Genomic DNA, 22,526 nt, shown 5'->3' with positions numbered 1-22,526 from the left:
GTACGGTATTATTCCTGGGAACAACAATGATAATAATAACAGCAACCACAACTATCCCCATTAATGAGATCTCATTATATCAGAGGTTGCTACGGTCTGAATGTTTGTGTCCCCTCAAAGTTCATACGTTGAAATCCTAATCCCCAAAGTGATGGTATTAGGAGGTGGGGCCCTTTGGGAGGTGATTATGTCACGAGAGCAAAGACCTCAAGAATGAGATTAGCCCTCTTATAAGAGGTCCCATAGATCCCTGTCCCCTTCCCCCAGGTGGGGATACAAGGAGGCGTCTACCACCCAGAAGACAGCCCTCACCCTACCAACCTGGAACCCTGATCTTGGACACCCAGCCTCCAGGACTGTGAGAGATGCGTTCTGTTGTATACAAGCTGACCAGATGGTGTTATTTTAGCAGAGAAGCCCAAAAGGACGAAGACAGATGTAATTAGCACTTTGCATACGTTGCAGCATTTCATCTTCACAAAACCTTTATGAAGTGGTTACACCCCTATTCACTCTTCTTAAAATGGAATTTAGAAACATGAGAGTAGCTAACCCAAGTCACACAGCTAGTAACTCATCAAACCAGAATACCTAAGTTCTTCCTTACCACAGTATTATATAGAGGTGGTTATCAAGGTTCAGTGTCCGTCAGGGTCTCTAGGGATGGACTAAAAATGCATATTCCCATCCCCCCCAGCCCCTGGACTGATTCTGATTTGGTAGGTTTGGGGTAGGACCTGAATAGCTACATTTTTAACTCACACCATTCTCTCTCTGGGCAGTTCTGACAGAGCCCTGGGCTCCTCCACAGTGCTGTTGCTTGCTCCCCAGAGGCTCAATCACTGACGGGGAACGGATGAATATAGCATTTGTCGACATTCATACACATTAAGCATGTGACATTCTTCACGTCTGTCTCTACATGGGTAAAGACGGAAAATGTCAATGGTGAGGCTAATTTAGGAACCATGAGGTTAAACAGATTCACAGGGATTTCTTTATCAGGGCTTCTAAGAGCCTTTAATATAAGCAAAAATATTAATGGCAAAATACAACATTTGCTTCAAAGTCAGTTGGTCATGGATTCTAGTCCTTTATGTAAATCTTACAGGACCCCTTTAAACTGTAACAACAGGGGTGCCTGGTGGCTCAACAGGTTAAGCGTTGACTTCGTCTCAACTCATGATCTCACAGTTCGTGGATTCGAGTCCCATGTGAAGCTCTATGCTGACAGCTCAGAGCCTGAAGCCTGCTTTGGATTCTGTGTGTGTGTGTGCCTGTGTGTCTCTGCCCCTCCCCTGCTGCGCTCTCTCTCTCTCAAAAATAAATAAACATTTAAAAAAATAAACTGTAACAACAGGGTTTGGAGAATAGTGTCTTGGAAAATTAATAATAACAGCTTACACTTATATGGGGCCCTACAGTTTACAAAGTCTCTTCACATGCATTAATTATCATCACCATTTCCAGGGGCAGATGCAGGAGCTCAGAGAGACTACCAATGGCTCCCCTAAGGAGAAGGAGCTCATAAAACAGGTGAGCATCCGAAATGGGTCCTTGGGCCCAGTGCCCAGTGTTTACCCATGGCCCCGTATGAGTGCTCTTCTTTCGCATATAACCTTAGTGTTTAGGGGAAGCAGTGCAGCAATAGAGTGCAAAGCTATTTATCCATTCTTTGCCTCAGTTTTCTCATCTGTGAAATGAGGCACTTGGAACAAATTTAAAGAGGTACCTCGCCCAAAGTCAAATAGCTATCTTTAGTAGCATGACTTTTACAACCAATTTTCATAACTCCTGAAGGAGTTCAACATTTCTGTCTTGAACTCAGAGCCGATAACCATGCCAGGAACTCTGGGTGCGATAAAAGAGGCACAAATATTTCTCTGGCACCATATTATGTCTCCCAAAATGCGCTGGTAGAAAGCATTGAGTGCAACTGCCTTTTAAAAAATTGCTTCCCAGGCCACACTAGTGTGCCCTTTTGTGCCCTGGCTTTGGCTGGCCAGCTCCTGGGGAACAAAAAGAGACAATACAGCACTGCCTTGAAATATCACCAGTGTCCTTGTGGTCAGTGCCACATGGCCATGCCTGAAGGTCTTAAATCTACTGTTACTCAACAAAAGGGCTGGAAGTCAGCTTCCCATCGATAGTAAAAGCTATTACCTGACTCTTTAAACATTTCAACTTTCCTATTTCACAGTTCATAAAGTACCTCTCTGATGTGGAGGGATTTTTTATTTAAGAGGAGATATAAGATAGCATATTTTTTCCACCTCTTGATTGCTTATTACTTCCCATAAGCTATGAAATGGTGATTCTGCAACCCAGCTTTTCTAATCGCTCACGTCTGTTAAGATGCCAGGGCGCCGGGTGTCTTGCTGCCCTCCCTCTGCCTTCATCTCATTGTGCGTCTGGCTTTAGCACCACCAGAGCCCGGGCTAATGTGTGCAGCATGCAACTCATTAGCCGTACGTTAGTATCAGAGCCAAGAATCCACATAATTGATCCAACAATATGTCGGGGCTTGGGTCAGAGTCTTGAGGACTCATAGAATGCAGAGGTCAGCAGCTCGGCGTCAGCTCCATAGCACACACTGAGCACATCGTGCTCCAAGTAGCCATTGGGGAAGACGACAAATATGAAGCTTCATTAAAAATTGAGGGGAGGAAAAATCCCTCTGCAGGACCCATGGCCCTTCACAGTTATCGATGTGCCTCTCCACTCACATGAGAAATATATCTGGTTTATCACCCCCCCCCCAAAAAAAGTGGCATTATCATATTTCCAAGAATCAAATACCAATTCATTAGGCATCCAAGCAAGGAGGCCCAAGGTCAGGGTTAAAAGATTTACAAATGTCTCGAAATCCGAATGTTATTTTTATACTTAGTATGACATAAACTGCTTTAAATCAAACGGAGGTAAAATGATTATAGCATGTGTTTCTCTTTTCTAATTTATTTCCTCCCTTGCTCCCTCCTTCCTTCCCTTTCTTCCTTCTTTTCTCTCTCTTTTCTTCTTTCCTTCTTACCAATTTCTTCCTTTAGCTCTTACTAACGAGCTAATAATAAAGAGCTCTTTAAAAATGACGTGTTCTTCCCAGAGTGGGGCCTCTAAAATCACCCCCCTGTGATGCATCATTTGGCAACAAATACTCCACACTTCCTGTCATCTCCTCTTAGAGCACGGCCAGCTTTAGTAGGAGAGGAGAAATTACATTAGGAAGGAAAGGCTTCCTCAGATCTCCATGCCCGTTACATTTCTAATGACTTAAGAGGACCTTTTGGGTAGGACAGTCATGCTTTTACTAACAGATTCCCTTTTCTTTAAGGATGGAACACCAAACAGGCACCACTAACAGCTGGTGATTTGGGAGATGGTTACCTGGCCCAGCAGGCATCTTTAAGAGTAGCTTGAGTTTCACTGGCATGGTTTGGAAAAGAAAAGGAAACAACAATTCCATGTTAAAAATTATAGAGCATGCAGGGCTCACATTTTCATAAAGCCACTTAAAAATGAAAGGTCAAGGAGTGCCTGAGTGGTTCAGTTGGTTAAGCAGCTGACTTCAGCTCAGGTCATGGTCTGACCATTCGTGGGATCGAGCCCCACGTCAGGCTCTGTGCTGACAGCTGAGAGACCTAGAGCCTGCTGTAGATTCTGTGTCTCCCTGTCTCTCTGCCCCTCCCTCACTCATTCTCTTTCTCTGTCTCTCTCAAAAATAAATAATAAAGATATTTTTAAACTTATAAAAAAATGAAGGGTCAAACCAATCATTCCAACACCAAGAATCACCATCCTTGTCAACATAATTCACTGAGAAGCTTTTATTCTCAATGATCACACCTATTTTTGGCAGAATCCCAATAAGTACTTCACACTATGACATCCACGAGGCACGCACAACATCTTGGATTGTGCTTGTGTCCTTTGTGAAAGGGAACATGGCTCTTGCAGAGCCAGTGCACCTCTGACCCAGGCACACTTGGAAGTAGGCATGGGCTCACTCATCAAGAGAACAGAACTCACCTGTGCCCTGGTGCATACATGGTGTAGAATCCGTGAATTCTCAAGAGTGCTAAAGGAAACAAACATGAAGTCACTCTGTGAAGCACTAATGCAAATAGTGAATTGTTGCTATGGTCTGGATGTTTGTGTCTCCCCAAAACTCATCTGTTGAATACTGAATACCCAAGGTGTCAGTGCAGGGAGGCAGGCCCTTTGGGAGGTGATTAGGTCCTGAAGGTGTGGAACCTATGTGAATGGAACTGGTGCCCTTACAGAAGAGATCGCCCAGCACTTCCCTCTCCCCTGGCCTCTTCCCCCTGTGAGGACAGTATTAGACGTAGTCTGGAAGACAATGCTTGCCTGACTCTGCTCATGCTTGGATCTTAGACTTTCGGCTTCTAGAACTGTGGGAGATACATTTCCGTTATTGATAAGCTACCCAGTCTATGGTATGGTATTTTGTTATGGCAGCCCCAATAGATCAAGACAATTGTTTATTATAACTTCTGAGGTTCTGAGATATCAAGGAAAAACATCTTTGTGGGAGAGACACTGGAGTGTTCGGGTCTAAGTCTATTTGCACACAATACACAAGGCCCTAGACTGTATTTCACAAGAAGCAATATGTTACAGTTCTTTTATTTTCAAAAGAAAGATAGTGGTGAGTTTGCGGATTTACATTACTGGGCAAAGATGGGATTAATATGTAAAGCTCACTAGAATTAGTGGCAAGGCAGAATAGAGCTCCTGGCCCGGTGGTAGGCGCTTACAAATGCTGTTAAATTATTTTCCTTACGAATGTATGGCATTCAGCTTCCTGGCGCATTGTGGGTGTGGCATGCCTGGTGGTCAGCCTCAGAGGGCACAACAGCATGCCCAACTATAGTCGAAGGCTCAAAACTCACCTCTAGGTACCTAGCTCGGAGAGGCAGGAACCACTGTCTGAAGGGGTGGAGGGGGCTGAGCTGAGCCAAGCAGGGTGAACGCGAAAACTAGAGACGCACATTTGGACCAAGAGGGGTGCCCGTGTGACTCTAAAGCAGATTTTCATACATTGCTAAGAAATCATCTTTGAAGGTGATTCCAAAGAAGAATCCTAAAAATGCAATACAGCAGCGTCCCAGTGCAAGTACAACTGCCTCAGGGCATTGCTAAGAAAGACAGCATCACCTGCGTGCACATATCCAGTGCTCCAGCCACCCAAGATTAATGGCTATTCTTAAATGAGCCTTTTCCCAGGCTACTCCTTCTACCCAGACAGTTCTCCTCTTCCTCATCTGTAAGACTCTGCCTAATACCTCCTTTATGCTCCCAGGCCAAATCAGCCGATTCTTTCCTCTGAGCCCTCAGATTCAATACAGAAATTTAGAATTTGTATATTTGAAATTCTTCATTTCCATGCCTATTCCTCCCATTTGTCAGTGAGCTCCTTGGGGACTCCTTGGTATTTCCAGTCCAGTCCCTTGCCCATTATAAACAATTATCTAGAATAACTCCTCTAGCCCTTACACTCACATTCCTCATTCCCTTCGTAGCACTTAGATCGGGATTGTTTGGTTTCCTGTGTATTATCCATCTCGTCTGCTGAGATGCAACCTCCAGGGAAGCAGGGAATTTGTCTGACTTGCTCACTGTTCCACTGCCAATACGTACACCTGCTTACACATTGTACACGCTCACTAGTTAGTTACTGATTGAATGGGTTATAGGTACTATCCAATGTTTATCAAGTGAATGAGCATATACCTGATCCTATATTGGTTTTTAAAAATCACTAAATTATTTATAATGTAAAAGATTTCCAACCTCTAAGAGATGAAGTAAAAACAGATTCTTGTAACAGTTCCATTCTGGACTTAAAGCTCTCGGATTCTACATAAAATTATCTTTCAACCAGTTATTATTCAAGCCAAAGCCTTAAAGCTTGAAGTAGGAAACAAACAAACAAAAACCATGCCAAAAGTCCCAAAGGTAGAAAACCAAATGCCAGAAGAAGTTGGCTCCTACAATTCTAAGGTCTGCATTCTTAGAATAAGATAAAGGTACAAGGCAAGGTTCCCAGAAAACTGAACCACTAACAATTGTTTTTGAGGTCCTTGTTTGCCACCAGAAAAGTTTAAATATAAAATGGAGAAAACAACAAAATATAAATTTAAGGATCAGTTTCTACAAAAGTCATTAAGAAGCTAAATTTCCTACAGATATTTGTTCTTTCAACTTCTGATCTCTTCCAAGGAAAAGAAAAAACAGGAATTATGAATACATTACTTTATGCCTTTGCTTGAAATTCATTTCTATACATTTGTTTACATTGCTTTATTTAATTAAGTTTATATAAACCTTAGAAAGGTGTTTTTATGGGGTGCCTGGGTGGCTCAGTCAGTGGTGTATAATTGAGGCTCAGGTCGTGATCTCGATGTTCGTGGGTTTGAGCTCCATATCAAGCTCTGTGTTGACAGCTTGGAGCCTAGAGCCTGCAGCAGATTCTTTCTCCCTCTCTCTCTGCCTCTCCCTAGCTCATGCTTTGTCTCTCTCTATCTCTCAAAAATAAATATTTAAAAACTTTAAAGAAAGAAAGGTGTTTTTATAATTTATAGTTGGTCAAATACGGAATTGCCTCTATAAGCTTGATAATAGGGTCTTAGTTAAAATTATACTTACATATGAATTTTACATTCTATTTATGGGGAAATTGAGATTGATTTACAATCAATTATACATATCACCTCCTTTCCAGGCATCACTTACTAAGCTCCTTTATTTAAGGAATTTCTTTGTGAGAGTCAGAAATAGGCCAAATACAAATCTTTTCACTTAAAAAAATGTATTATGTTTATTTATTTTGAGAGAGGGCGAGAGACAGAGTGTGAGTGGGTTAAAGGCAGAGAGAGAGGGAAACACAGAATCCCAAGCAGGTGTTAGGCTCTGAGCTGTCAGTGCAGAGCCCGATGCGGGGCTGGAAGCCACTAGTCAGGAGATTATGACCTGAGGCCGAAGTCAGACACTCCGCTGACTGAGCCACAAAGGTGCCCCAGATCCTTTCACTCTTTCAAGACCAACTCCAATCTGGTTTTTCCCATCTAGAAACGACAATTTCTACTCTTCTTTCTCCCTTCCTAATGTTGATAGCACTGTTATTGAGTATATATTTTTACCCAGGTTTAACTCTACCACATACAGTAGATCTTTAGCCTTCATGGATTTAATACAGTTGTCACCGTGCGTGACCCTGCATGCTGGTGACTTGCAGTCATCTGTAATTGTGGTAGGGTTGCAGCTATGGAAGTGTGGGCTGACTGCCCTCCACAGGCCCGTCAGTCGGTGCGGCTCTGCGCTTCTCTCACTTAACGTTGTTGACGGCACACACACCGTATATGTACACTCTTACTCTGTCTCTTTTTGGAAAATGGCCTAAAAAGCCAAATGGTAGTGCTGATTATGAAAGTGATAGTTTTCTGCCAGAAGACAGAAGTTAGAGATAAATTAAACAACAGAATACTGATTTGGTAGCTCTGGGCCCCACAGGTAAGTCAGTATTTTGAAGAAGTGACCAATGCAAATCCTTTTTACTGTGTTTAATAAAAGAAAAGATATCCATATAGTTTAGTAGCATTCACAGGTTTGGGAATTTCTAAAGGCCTCTGTACAAATCCCACTTCAAAACTACTGCTTAGAAGAGAGAAGAGAGAGCTACCTTTCCAATTCAATGCACAAGCCGGAGCGCTGATTGCCTTCATGCGCTGCTTTCAGCATAGTGCCTGCTATGTGCCCGGCCCCGTGCCAGACACTGGCATGCAATATTTCACTTAAGCCATATAAATTCTCTTTGAGGTAAGTATTAATGTCTTTTTTATAGACACAAAAGATCAAAGACTTTTACAAACTTGCCTAAAGTCACTGAGCCAGTAAATAACAAAGCAGGGATTAAAATCCAGGTAGGTCCCCATCCGAAGCTCTGCTCTCCCTTCTATATCCTCCAGCACCACAACTCTGCCCACCTTCCCTGCCTCTGACACATTCGGTCAGTTGGTTCTTATTGGATGTTTTTTGACTCCAGCCTTATTTCTAGGTGCCCCCAAACCATCTTTGCCAAAATACTTGGTTCTTGAATTCAACAGTTAAGATCTATACAATTATAGTGTCCACTATGTTCACACACACACACACACACACACACACAGGACTTTTGTGTTCTGAGAACCAACACTATTGACTTCAGGTTGCCTTTGTGTTGTGTGTCTGTGTTGGGAGATTTGGTACACAAAACAAAATGTTCATCTTAAGTTTTTGTGAAGCCCAGACATGGCTACATGCTCTATCTTCCCTGATGGAGTCCCTGGACACATTTTTTCCATTGGCTCTGATAAAGATTGGCTACCTTTCCAATTTGCACTTTTCCCTTTCAAACCCATTATTGCTAATGAGCAGAAAGTGGCCCTAAGGTAGACAGTTAACTAGGGAAAAGGAGGTATAGGAAGGAAACTAGGGAACCTGCAACTGACAAGAATCAAACAGAGTATAGTTCACATGAGGTTTAGTCCATCTATATGCAGAACAGAGAATGGATAAGGAGTGGTGAGGAAGGGGTAGCAGAGGGAGTCTGGTAAGGTAGATGAACTACACAGCCACATGTTTTGTGAGCCAAAATAAAGTCATCTGACAGACAAGTAAATAATCATTGCTAGTGATATTCTAGAAGTCTTTCAGGACAAGAGGAAGCTGTCAATTATAATTAGGGCAGGAGAGGCTGTGGCCAATGGGTCATCATGACCAGAAACCAACCCTCATCTAGTCTTCTCCTCCTGATTCTCTGCAAGGTTTCACTCTTTCATTCTTATTTTTCCAGATATCTCTTCCACCCTTTGATCTTCCTCTGTAGAAGGTACTCCCAATCTCTATCTGCACCTCTGATCTCACCAAAGTTCCAGACCAGTAGACCCCACAATCCCCAATGGCAAAACAGCAATAAAGGGATTGTATACTTGCATAATTCTGAATTGTTCTTACAACACTGCACAGATGGTGAGGTGCAAAGGATGGAGCAAATTATGCCCTAGACTGAAAATCAGAGAGACATGAATTTTAGTCTCACACTTCATGCAAACTAGCTTCATGATTATGGTCAAGTCACATAACATTGCCAATTCATATTCTGTTATTTTTTTCTGTCCCTCTTGGCTCTAAAGCACTGTAAGAATCTGATGCTTAGAACCCATGGAATAAGTAAGGCATGCATCTGAGTTGTGTTATTTAGCGGGGACAAAACAGCAATGAGCCCACTGAGCCTAGAGTCCTCATTTTCTTACTAATCTAGTGTTCTTTTCACAATGAAGGGAGATAAATTCATAACACATAAAGGCACTCAAAGACCGTCACACCTGCATCTCACTCAAAATTGAGAAGCCTGACATGTTGAAGTAAGGAAATCCCTAAGTTACACCAAGTGTATGGTCTGAAAATTCTCCCGTGAAAAGAAGATTGTTGAGAACACAGAAATGAGGGTGAGGTGATTGGGTCACTCCTCTCCTCTTCCAACAAAGCCATGTTGAACATACAAAGTGAGATTGTACTGTATTCCCAGAGAAATCTGTTCCAGTGCCTACTGGTAACGGGAAATACATGTTCTAGCTGACATCACTAGTGTACTGACTCACTCGTTTGGCAAACAGATTAACCACCTACTATTTCCCAGACCCTGTCTAGGCACTGGAGCAACAGGCCGAGATAAGAAATTGTTTCTTTTCTCTATAAGATTGTAGCCTGCAGGGCAAAACAGATCAAGGGCTATTTTAGGGTCTCTGAATCGTGAAAGGGAACTGAGTGAGAGTAATTCTGAGAGTCCCCTCTTGACCTCCATAAAGACTTTCATCCTGACTCAAGGCCATATGCCGATATGGATGTTCTTAAATCAGACTCTAGAATTCTAGATCCATCTTTTTCTATTCCCAATTCTAAATAAAATAAAGGACTTCAAACCTAATCACTTTGTTTCAGCTTATGAAACCTGAAAATACCAATTTGAAAGAGTTTCAGGATTAACAATGAAGCATGTTAATTTGCATTGCATTGGCAATATCGCAGCCTAGTCCTATCAGAAGTAATAAAAAGCCCAAGCCAAAAATGTAAGGGTGCAAAGGGACTCTGAAAATGACACTGGAAATTTCAAAGCATTAAAAACAATTCTTCTATGATGTGAGGGAGAATGTCATGAGTAAATGCCAGGGTGAGTTACTAGAACTCGAATATAGTTGTAAATAAAAGTAAACTTCTAGGTGGTGGCATAATCATCTGAGTGTCACAGAACTGGCTACTAACTGTACCTCCTTGCCACTTGAAGACCCTGTGGACATGGGCTGGAATGTTCTTCTCCATGTGAACACACCAGTGATTACACATGGTTGGTCCTCTGCCAAAATTCCCTTTTCTAGGTGGAACATTCAACCCTCACCTGATGTGAAGAATGACTACCCACAGCTTAAACCTTCTCTTTCTATAGACAATGCCCCAGGCAGACAGGAGTGGTCTCTCCTTACCTACAAAGTGGTCCACAGCCAGTGGCTGACTTACACAGGGGTATAAAATCCCAACTCTTCAGCTTAAGGTGGAGTGTGTGTGCGTGTGTGGAGCTCTGTGCTGCCCTTCAGGCTCCAGAACCCCCTGTGGGATCAGGATGAGGCTGGATTCTAGCTGATACCACATCTTTGCTTAGGTTCCCTCCCCGCCCCCAATCCCGTTATCTTGTTTCACTCATTGCTTTACAGGTTTCTCTTAAGTGTCCTCTCTCAGTAAATGCTTCCCCAAGGAATCTCCATCTCTGACATGGCTTCTGAAGAATCCTATGACACTGATCAGTGCATTGTAAGGGCTAAAATTCCATGTGCTGCCTTTACATCTCTGAGACTCACAAGGCTCCTGCTCTCATCTGATATGCGCACCACTCAGTTCCCTGTACCCCCATCCTTCCCCTAATGGGTGTTCCTTCCCTGACAGCCTGCAGAATGATTCAAACAAGCCAACCTCATACTCCCATGGGAACCAGAGAGCATCTCACCTGCTTCTTACTACAAGGCCTGTCCCACAGTCCCCGTGGCTTCCCTCTGTCCCCTAGTAAACCTACATGGCCCTGCAGGGCTTGGCAGCAGCCTCCCGGGCTCTGAGTAAATGCAGCTACTGAGCCACTGTCCAGGGCTCCTCTGTCCAAGGTTGGGTGTCATGGGTTCTGCCATCTCCTGCTTAGGGTGAGGGAGGTCTATTCCTCACCAAGGGGGTGAACAGGAGGTGATCGGAATAATCAAATAATGGAAATCAATAGGAAAATCTTTTTTTTTTCTTTAGTGAAGAGAGGGAGTTTTTCTGGAAGAGATCTATTTCATAAAGAAAGGGGGATCTGTAATGATGAATAAGATACAGTTTAGCAGAGTCTGCTGGCCACACAACTAGGCACAGGGTGCTTTCCATCTTGGGTTCTACAAAGCTCTCCAAAGAGATCAGGTAGGGCTCATAGGAATTTGTGGGGATCGGCCTACAAGAACAAAAGGCACGTGCCCCATCTCTTTTACGAGGGCAGTGCTGATGTGTCCACCTTGGTGACAATGACTCTTGGTACTATCCTGGACTGTAAAGTCATGCAGAAAAGCAGGCATAGTTTCACCCTTCCATTATGGCTGCCTCTCTGCCACCCACCCACCCCAGTTTTTGATCCCTGAGTTTTGAGACAATGGAAGATGGGGCCAATTTGAGTCCCCTTCACACTTGCACCTACACTTTAAACACTTGTCATGCAAGACTAATAGGAAGATAACCAAGCTGTTGCCAGTTTTCTTCATCTTGTTCCATCTAAGAGGTGATTCACTCAGGAACTTGATGACTGCCTTTTAAATTAGCACAACAGGCCCATTAGCACTTAATTGCATTAACAGTCTGTGTTTCCTAGCATAACAAACAGTCTTGATTTAGGGATGATGCAAGTGGGGTAGCCTGGACGGTATTTCTATTTCTATTTATCAGATGGGAGTTCCCTCAGGTCAGAGACTATTTTCTCCCTGGAAGAAGTGGTGGGAAATTCCCACATAGGTGATTTTTAGGCAGATGGTGGAGCTGATATATTCAGAGGCTCCAGAAATATCGTTCCCTTAATTACACTGTCAAGATCTTGATTACTCGCAGCCTGTGTTACTCAGGCCAGGGCTATTTTACATTTGCATTTGAGATTCCTCTCTAAGATACTGGGCAATGCTGCTACAGAATAAAATTCCTCGGTTGTTTATATTCATGTGGAATTTCAGGGGATGAATAAATTGCTATTGTTGGAACTGAAAATTAGTGATGGTCTAGTGAATTATGTGACAATATATGGAAAAATATGTTGATAGGCAGAGATAGATGGGAGGTGGATGGATAGAGATGACTATGAAAGAGGTGGGTGATGGACAGAGGCAGATGGAGAGGGACAGATAGAGAGCTGGGTGGATGGATAGATGGAGAGAGGAATGAGAAAGAGAGAGAGAGAAGGATGGATAAGGACTGATTGATAGGCTAGATGAATGAGTGGATAAACAGATATAGGGAGAGATGGATAGACAGAGAGACAGGCAGTTCTGCCTTTGAACAGCAGTGCTGAACAATAAAAAAGACTGCAAACTGAAACCATACTAAGTGATCTCAATCACTTGGAAAAATTAGGATTGGTCTCTGGAAATTCAACATGTTGTATTAAAACATTAAAAATTGTCTTACTGTTGGTTGTAAACATACAGGGAAATGAAAAAAATAGTAATATAAAACATATTTATTTAGTAATCAATCATTTAAACCATTAGAAAGATCAAGAATGAAAATGTGTTATTCTTTGTCAAAAACTTGAGAGAAGTGTGAAAAAGGCTTCTTGCCTCCTCGTCACATGACTTGGGATTTGGAGTGAGTGTCTTTTCTACGCCTTGACAAGCCGTCCTACTCCTTTCTAAGTCTGGATCAGCCAGCAACATTTTATCCTTTCTACTTTCAGTGATGCCAAATATCTCTGAAAGTTCCCCTGTTGTGAAGCTTCTCACTTTGTCTGGGGTATATCACTGACTTCTGGCGGCATATCAGGAGTCTCTTGAATGTCCTGGCGTCTATACTCTCATGGTCAGCTGGTTCTTCCATAATTCCATTTATGTTTGATGGGAAGCTCACTTCCAGAATTATCACTTTTCATTTCACTGCACTTTCACCCTTTTTGGACATCTCCCTCTTTCTCTTATCCATTCTTATAAAAGGTCATAGATTTATTATCAGGAGACAAAGCAGAAACACACTACCCACTCTGCAGTCTATGTGTGAATGAACAGATATGAGGTGACCCATGGCCCATGGATTATGAGAGAAGGCATGTGATTGGTCACAATCTGATACACATCAGCTACTTACATAGGTTTTGTTTTTTTTTAATGAAAATTACTTGCAGCTAATATACCATAGTAACTGAAATCTGAACCATGTTGTTGAGACTGGGGATATTGACCTGAACCATGATAACTGAAATTCATAGATATTGGAAACACTCAAAGCAAGGCCAACTTCGTGTGTGTGTGTGTGTGTGTGTGTGTGTATTTTAGTCTCCTAACCTGTCCTATCAAATACAATTTCAGTCTTTGTTGGACCTGTTCTTTGGGCTTCTGTAGTACAAAAGAGGAGGAAAGAGAAGAAGAGCAGAGGATTATTGTGTGAAGTATCAAGGCAGGGATCAACCAGGGAGGTGTAATTGATCGACATAGTCAAGAATACACAAGAAGAACAGAGAAGAGAGAATCTCTTCTTCTCAAGGGTGTTTGTTTGTTTGTTTGTTTGTTTTTCCTTTTAGGGTCATGGAAGGAATGAAAGTAGTTCAAGATTAGGATGGAAGTCAATAGGACAGAAAAGATTTTAGTAAGTGTTGCACTGTCCTGGTATGTGAGCTCCCCCGCTCAGTCCGAATGTGTCTTCCAATCCCCCATCTCCAAATTCGTATATGGCAAAGCCCTCCTAACGTGATGGTATTTGCAGTGGGGCCTTTGGGAGGTAATTAGGTCATCGGGGTGGAGCCCCCATGATAAGATTAGTGTCCTTATAAGAAGAGAGCTACTTTCTTTCTGCCAAGTGAAGTGACCATGAGGGGGTGTCTATAAATCAGAAAGGGGGCTTCACAGTACTCAACTCTCCCGGATCTCAGACTTCCAGTCTCCAGAGCTGTGAGAAACAACTTTTTGTTTATAAGCCTCCCAGTCTACTGCACTCTGTTACAGCAGCCTGAACTGATGAAGACAACCTTTATTTTCATAAAGACAAATAAAGAATAGTTCTTTTGACAAGTCTCTTAGTTCTCAAACCTGGCTTTTGGTATGTGATATCGCTCTGACACTGGATTCTGGTGGTCTCACATATATGGACACATGTTCCCTGGGTCCTTTTATTAGTTCAGCTTAGTGGAAAATTCTGGACTTTGGAATTAGAAAGTAGGGCTCACACTCTGTCTCTGCTACTTACTAGAGTGGTGCAGTTACTCAACTTCTCTAAGCTGGAGTCACAGGAAAGGAATTATTTAAAGCACATAGCTTGAGACAGACTAGGCACACAATAAATTCTAATTACCAACTTCCTTTCCTTTAGGAACGCCCTGGGGAGGCACAGCTATATAAATGTTCCCATTTTAAAAAATCAGAAGTAGAAATGAGGAAAGCTGAGAATTGAATCTGCATCTCAGAACTCCCAACTGGGTTTTTGTTTGTTTGTTTTGTTATGTTGTGTTGTGTTTTTGTGTTTTTAATCTGACAAGAAATAGTTTGCAAACTAAGATGACAAGATAAAGCACAAGGGAAAGACCACATTGGTACACCTAACCCATCTACAGGTGATGGTACTTACAGGGAAAGCAGCACAGGACCTGTCCCTATCCCTAGCTCAAAGACTGTTGGCCCAGTGCTGACCTTGATACTGTAGGGAGTCCAGAGAATGGCTAACGGAGTTTAAGAAAAAAATAAAATCAATTGCAGTGGATGAGCTGCAGTGGATTCTTTTAAAAATTAAATGAAAAAAAAAAAAATAAATAAGGGTATCACATTGTTCCACTCTCTAGTTATTCCTGTGTCTTGATTTGGAACATGACTTTAGATAAAACATGTTCCATTCTCTGGGTCCCATATTCCTCATCAATACAAAGAAGGGGTTGGTTTAGATCAATGTCATAGGTCAGGCTGTTAGAATCCCATAGACTGGGTGACTTAAACAACAAACATTTATTTTTCACGGTTCTGGAGGTTGGATGTGCAAGATCAGGGTGCCAACATGGGGTTCTGGTGAGGGCCCTCTTCTAGGCCCTGGAAAGCTATCTTCTTGCCGTATCCTTACATGGTAGAGAGAGAGGGCTCTGGCCTCTCTCTTCATTCCCCCCCAAATGGCAACATGGCACTCTACGCTCATGACGTCATCTAAGCCCAATTACCTCCAGAAGGCCCAACCTCCAAACAGCATTATATTAAGAATGTGAGCTTCAACATACAGATTTTGGGGGACATAAACACTTGGTCTCTAGCAATTACTTCAGAGTCCCTTATCTCTGTTATTATGTATGAAGGTTCCCTACTTAACAAATCAGCTGTACTGACAGCTCAGAGCCTGGACCCTGCTCTGGATTCTGTGTCTCCTACTCTCTCTACCCCTCTCCCATTTGCACGCTCTATTTCTTTCTCTCTCTCTCTCAAAAATAAACATAAAAAAATTTTTTTAAGGGAAGTTCTTGTTGTTCTGTATTATTTTAGTTCATGTAAATGCCAGTTCTGAAAACTTGAAATTAAATTAAAATGTACAAAATCTTGTCACAGAGCTGCTGTCATTAATCACAAATTTAAAGATTAATAGTATAGGAAAAGACAAAGGACATCAATTTAAGGTAAAGTACAGCTGAATATATATAGGATCACACTTTATATCTTTACAAATATCAAGTGAATTCTCTGATATTTGTGATAACATAAGAAGGCCACGGTATTAAGGATTTGCCATTCATTGTAACATTTTGCCGAAAACCGTTTGTATGCCTCCACACTAGGATTCGGTATTAAATATTTAATCAAAAAAGATTCCAGCTTGGATTTTTTTCCCTAGGACTTGATCTATGGTAATCTTTGAAAAGTTTTGAAGCAGAAGGCAATAAAAGATATTCTTTCTTCTGATAATTGTCCATGGTAAGTCATTACCGCTCTTAGGAACACAGTGTGTAATGCAATTGAAGAAACATCTGTAATGGTTATCTGAAATTAGATCATAAAAACAATACAATTCTAAAAACAAAAAGGGCTTTTTAGGAGCCTTTATTACTGCTCCATGGGAATGCCTATCATGTGTCTACTGATAATTTTGGATAAGCAGACAACTGGTAAGTGAGAAAATGGAATCTTTGGAAAAAATTTCAACATCATTAATAATGATGCAGTTCCATTTTCTAGGCATCCAAATGGTAATGAAGTTCATGTTGAATGAGATGGAGAAAAGAAGCTCCAGGAGTGGAGAGCATCTCAGTTACTTGGAAGGTGGAGAGATGTGTGTGCTGGGCAGTTCTCTTTGCCCCTCCGGGTCCAGTCTACCCTTTTCCACCCTGCTTGTGCCTTCGGAGACAGACCTTGTCAGAGTGCATCAATGGAGCTCCCTTGCCTCTGGCTTCCCGTCAGCCTCAGCCAGTGGGAGACATCAGCAAGAGATTAGTGAGCAGGGATTGCAGGGGTGTGCTTCCCTCTCAAAGGCCACGGCTCTTGACGGTGGCCCTTTTCTAGAGCTGCAAGTCTTGGTAGTTTCAGGTAACTGCTCCTTTTCCTTGTTATTTCAGATTAAGGGATGGTAGTGGCCTCATGCCATTGTTTGAGTCTAGAGTGCTTCTCCATCTCTTCTTGGTTTTCCTTACCTTGGCCACACCTTACAAATTATTCCTCATTGCACCCTTTCCGACCATCACTTTTAGGTCCACCTCCTGCCAGGACCCTGAAATGTACAGACATCTGTCAGTCTATTCAGACCCCTAACTAAGTGAGGACCTCTTTCATCCTAATCCTCTTCTCCTTGGACAGTGAAAGTCTGTTGCTCTGACTTCTCCAAAATCCATTCAGACTTTTCCTTGCACAGCAGCCACACTGTCTGTTAGAGAACCACCTCTCCTCACGTCTCAGAGAACATGGCTTGGATGAGGCTGATCTCAGCACGATGCGGCACTCAATATTTGATCTAAATCTGTTCAGTCAGGCTTAATCTCAGGAATCTCAGTCCCAATCTTCTGTTGGGGGCAAAGAGGTCTTTATTCAGGGAAACAGGGAGTTGTAAGGGACGGCACAAGCCTAGAATTGTTGCACTAAGGTCAAGGGCTTGCCTAAGTGTAAACCAATGAAGTGGGCAGGGTGCAGAAGGATAGAGAAGCAGGCTTAATATCATTGTCTGGATCCCTGGATCCCACCATGCCTGAAGTTGATCCTTGGACACTGTAGTTATCAAGTGATACACCACTTTTTTGTTTAAGCTGAGTTGAGCTTTCTGTCACTTGCAATGGCAAGATCCCCCACACATTTGGAGGAAGTAAAAAGTAAAGAGTGTTAGAGACTATGACTTCTAAAATGATGTCATCCAGATCTGCAGTATTGTTTTCACTGAGAACCCCAGCCTAGAAGATCAAGAGAGACTACCTGTGGTTTTTGTTTATCATTCCCTGGGGGCTACCACCACCTGCATTGCCCCTTTCAACCTTTGAAATCTGGGTGGGTGGGGAGGACAACACCAAATCAAACAACCCACTCTAAGTTGAATTTTGTGGCTGAGACCCAGGCAAGAACTTGTGCAAACAAAGGACAATGGTGGAAAACAGCTGAATGCTGTGTTCAAGTATTATTTTCAAGCGTTGTTTGACTGGACCTTCTCAGATGACATGGTTCACTGGCAGGAAGGCTGCTTACTGCAACAATCATTATTCCCATTTACCACCTATTACAATGTGAGTCACTGGGAGGTCAGAATGTTCCAAAAGCTCAGTGTTCCTGAGCACTCAAGGTCAAGTTCAAGGGGCAGCAATCAGGTATGGGGATAATGGCCAAGGCTCAATCCTTTGAAATGAAGAGAAGGGTTAAGTCCCAGGAGATTGCCGCAAAGTGAGTTTTACTATTTTCAACATATCATGTAACTTGGGAAAAGAAATTAGAGTGAACACTGTTAACATGACCCCAGGTCCTTCCCACCATAGCTGTCCTCCCCGAGAACAAAGATTAAATCTTGATTCATCCTTATATACTTCCCTCCACTCCTGCCTAGCGCCATGTCTTGCACAAAAGTTAGTGCTCATAGATGACGACATTTAGGGGCTGCTGACTTAAGAATGCAGATAAAATATAAAATAATATGTCAAAAGAGTTGCTGGTAGTTGCTAAGGACTCCTTGCTGTTATAATTGCTCTTATTTGTAAATATACCTTTGTTATTAATAAGCAGGTTCATGAAAACTCACAGAAACCCCCTCCCCTTTAAAGCAACATTTGCAACTTCCTTACCTCATAAGGCAAAAGCTCCATTTTGAGTTGATTTTCCCTGACCTTGCTATGTGTGACAGTCAAATACCCATCCACTCAGTTAGCTCATTCATCCATTCAACAATCTTTGGCCACATGCAATTTGCAATGTATTGGACTCTATCTGCGGGAATCAGAGCCGATGAAGACACAGGCCCCGTGAATAGCACAAAAGCAAACCTGGTGGAGATGGACAAGAGGTCCAAGCAGCTTATGAATGAGGGAACTAGCGTGTGGCACAAGGCAATGACTTCACGGCTGCAACAGGTGCTGGGGAATCCGTGGGGAAAATGACTATTACCAGGGGGGCATTTTCCTTACCTTATCTGCAAGCCAGCCCAGATGCCTGATCTCTCGGCTCCCAGCAATGCCTGTTTTCCCCAGATGCTCTCTGACCTCAGCAATCACTTGGGTCAGCAGGTCATTAACATTGGAATGGATGGCACTGAACCAGGCCTGGGCGGTGGCTGAGTCCTTGCTCCTGAGAATCACCGTGTGCTTAGCATCTGGAGAGTGAATTTCAAGCTGCCTAGAGAAGCAAAGAGAGAAGGGTTAGAATGTCTCCTGGCAGATCATACTTTGTCAAGTCTGGGCCACAAAGGCGAATCGATTCTTTACTTTTACTTTTGTACTTTGTCCGTCTCACATGGTGTGTCTTAATGCTCCCATCATTCATTCATTCACTCATTTGTTCAACCACAAACATCTACTGAGTGCCCAGGCATTGGTCTGGAACCTGGGAACATAGTTATTCAACCACCTGAATTAAGGATGCCTAGATTTCCTGTTATTCAGCTGACTGACTTATCCATAGTATCCTATCAAAACTTCCAAACTATGAGCTGATGTTAATTTGTTTTACCTCTCAATCCACAGAGGACTTTAATAGTACACTCACATCCTTGCTGCCCCTGCAGGAGGCAGACTGAATTATCTAGTCACACTCTTAATCCTGCTCAGTACTGATCGTGAATACTGAAGCATCAAAGATGACCACACTTTGTGCTCCTAGGGACCCTGTCTGTGGCGCATTTACCTGCTACTTATCTTCAGACACGTGTATTGAAGAAATGAATTGGCTAGGAAGGGGTAACACTGGGGAGGGAGAGGCAGTAAGAGCTGTTCTATTTAAAGTCAAACAGGGAAGGAAGGAAGGAGATAAAGGTAAGAGAGAGGAAGGAGGGAAGGGAAGGAAGGAAAGGAGAAAAATGAAAGAAAAGAGAGAGAGGAGAGAGAGGAGAAGAGAGGGCTACACAGGACTATTCCACTACCACAAAGCCCTCCCTCCAGCTAGTCCTGGTAGTTACAGTGCTCCCTCTGCACTGCCATCTCAAATTTCTGGAAGCCATTACTGTGTCCTTCACACCTATAATCCTTAAGACAGATAATTTTTATTGCAAGGAGAAAAACTCCCACATTTATTTATTCATGTATACGTGCAAATAAATACTTTGACACTCGTGTTTGTATCAGAAAGATGTAGGGATTGGGAAATTCAAACTGAATAAAAATGATCCATTTAATATTTCATCCCTTCATTATTACGCTACCATTCATTGCATATTTACTATTTTTAATTGTTTTTATTTTTTAAGTTTACTTATTTATTTTGAGAGAGAGAGAGAGAGAGAAAGAGACAGACAGTGTAAGCAGGGGAGGGGAAGAGAGAGAGTGAGAAAGGAGAATCCCAAGCAGGCTCCACGCTGCCAGTGCAGAGCCTGACATGGGGTTCGAACTCATGAGACCATTAGATCATGAACTGAGCCCAAACCAAGGGTTGTACATTTAGCTGACTGAGTTACCCTGGCACCCCAAATATTTACTATTTATAAATATATTTCTCCTAATATCCCCAGGACTGATATTATTAATCCTATGTAACAGAGAATAAAAACTGAAGTTTGTTCAGAGAGAGGAAGATTTTACCCAAGGCCACACAGTGGTTCTAGGATTCAAACCCATGTTGGTTAGGCTCAAAAGTCCATGAATTTAGATACTGTATTACAGTGTCTCTCCTCTTGACTGGACCACATCCAGTAGGCGAGGCCCCCTTGTCTGAGCACCCCCTTGTCTTCTCCAGCCCTCCAGTCTCATTCTTATGCTCAACAGTGCTCTTAGTTCCGGAGTTTCAAAGTAACCATTTTGCAGATCACCTGAAAATGAGAAGTCCCAATGCAACCTGGCCTCGTTTACATTCGAAACCAAACTTTTAGAGTAAGTAAACCTTTTTACTCATAAACTTAAATTAGAGAAAAAGAATGGTTTAGAAAGTGGAACGTCTCTGGGGGAGTTTTAGCAATAATTAGCATTTTTTTGATCAAAAATTTGCAAAACAAGACTCTTCACTAAAACTCCAAAGGTTTCCTGTGATAAAACAGGGAATTCTTTAGGTGACAATTGTCCTCACTCAGAAGAAAAAAAAAATCTCATGTCTCTTGGGTACTTTTCAAAGAAATGGGAGGTAAATCTTGCCCAAAGGTCTTACGCTTCAGTAAAGTTATGTAACCAAATACCAGCCAGGGTTCTCAAGAAGTGTTAATGAGAGTTCAAGGTACTTGGCTAGTTTTTTCTTAAAGATTTTCTCTTTTACTTATTTTTTATTTTACATGTAGAGAGAGTAAATGAGCAGGGGAGTGGGGTAGAGGAAGAGAGACAATCTTAAGCAGGCTCCATGCTCAGTGTGGAGCCCGAAGTGGGACTTGATCCCGTCACCCTGGGATCATGACCTGAGAGGAAATCAAGAGTCGGACACTCGACTGACTGCGCCACCCAGGCACCCCTTAAAGATTTTATGTTTAAGTAATCTCCACACCCCATGTGGGGCTCAAACCCACTACCCTGAGATCGAGTTGTGCGCTCCAGCAACTGAGCCAGTCAGGCGTCCCTCAACGTGCATTTCACATTATTCCAACATTATTGGTTATTCTCTAAATTTGAACCTACATGTATTTCATTCGCAATATTTCCTTTTGAAGACCTGGATTTGTTTTTAAACAAATGATGGCTTGGGAAGCTGCCCCTCCCTGGGTATCACACACTCATACACAAACGATGCCAGCGAAAGAAAGGAAACCAAGAGTATCTTCTTTGTTGGGTTGCCAGCATGCCCGCAGAGGAAAGCTGACTTGTAAACAAAGGTCCCGGCTAATGATGTGGAGGCCTGTTTCTCCCAGGCTTTGACAGCATTTCTTGTCGTTAATTTTTAAGTAAACCTTTGAAGTATAATGTAGACTGAAACGTGTACAAATTGCAGTGCACGGCTCAAAAGTACTTTTGCAGAGGGGATACATTTGTGTAACCGCCACTCAGGTCAAGAAACAGATCACTACATCTTCCCCAGAAGTCCCCTCCATGCTCCCTTTCCAATTATTGTCCCTCCCCGCCCCCAACATCACCATGATTTGGATTTCCATCACCCCGGATTACTTTTATCTCAGTCAAAATGTAGGAGTTTTTGTTTGTCTTCATTTGTGGTCATTGCCTGAAGTACAGGGAGGATCTTGGACTATTTCTGGAGCAAAGTAGTGGGCCCCCTGCTTTTAGTGGTGGTCCTCAAAGTGCAGCACACCAGCAGCAGCAGCAGCAGCAGGGAACTTACTAGAAAAGCAAATTCTCAGTTCCACCCTGAAGTCACTGAGTGAGGAATTCAGGGGCTGGGGCCCAGGAATCACCTCCAGGTAAATCAGATGCAATTCAAGTTTGTGGGAGGCTACTCTACGGTTCATCAGAAGAAGCTCTGAGCTTGGTTGGTTGCCAAGGTTCTCAGGGGCCAGGGACGACATGCCAAAAGGGGAATCAAACTCCTCCAAGCAGTCTCAAAGTCCCCAAGAAAGAACACAGAGGGCACCATAGGCCTGTGGCCTTTTATGGTCAAAACGTTTCCAGAGGTTGAGGTTTGGGCATATGCTTTAAATGTACCATAAATTATATGGATTAAGGACCATGGCAGGCCTAAGTCCAAGTTCAA

At 42.6% G+C, this 22,526-nt stretch overlaps 1 protein-coding gene across 1 annotated transcript in view; it reads right to left on the bottom strand.

Moving 5' to 3' along the window:
• The window catches only part of SNTB1 (syntrophin beta 1), a 233,678-nt gene that overhangs the window by 68,052 nt on the left and 143,100 nt on the right, over positions 1–22,526 (bottom strand). The window contains exon 5 of the mRNA XM_077764844.1: positions 18,881–19,088. Within this exon, the coding sequence (XP_077620970.1) occupies positions 18,881–19,088 (208 nt within the window). The remainder of the gene's footprint in view (positions 1–18,880; positions 19,089–22,526) is intronic.

The sequence above is a fragment of the Crocuta crocuta genome, unplaced genomic scaffold (genome assembly GCF_008692635.1).
Source record: "Crocuta crocuta isolate KB4526 unplaced genomic scaffold, BGI_CrCroc_1.0 scaffold260, whole genome shotgun sequence".
Taxonomy (NCBI): Eukaryota; Metazoa; Chordata; class Mammalia; order Carnivora; family Hyaenidae; genus Crocuta; species Crocuta crocuta.
The sequence above is the reverse complement of the archived record's forward strand: the minus strand, read 5'-3'. Positions and strand labels throughout refer to the sequence as shown.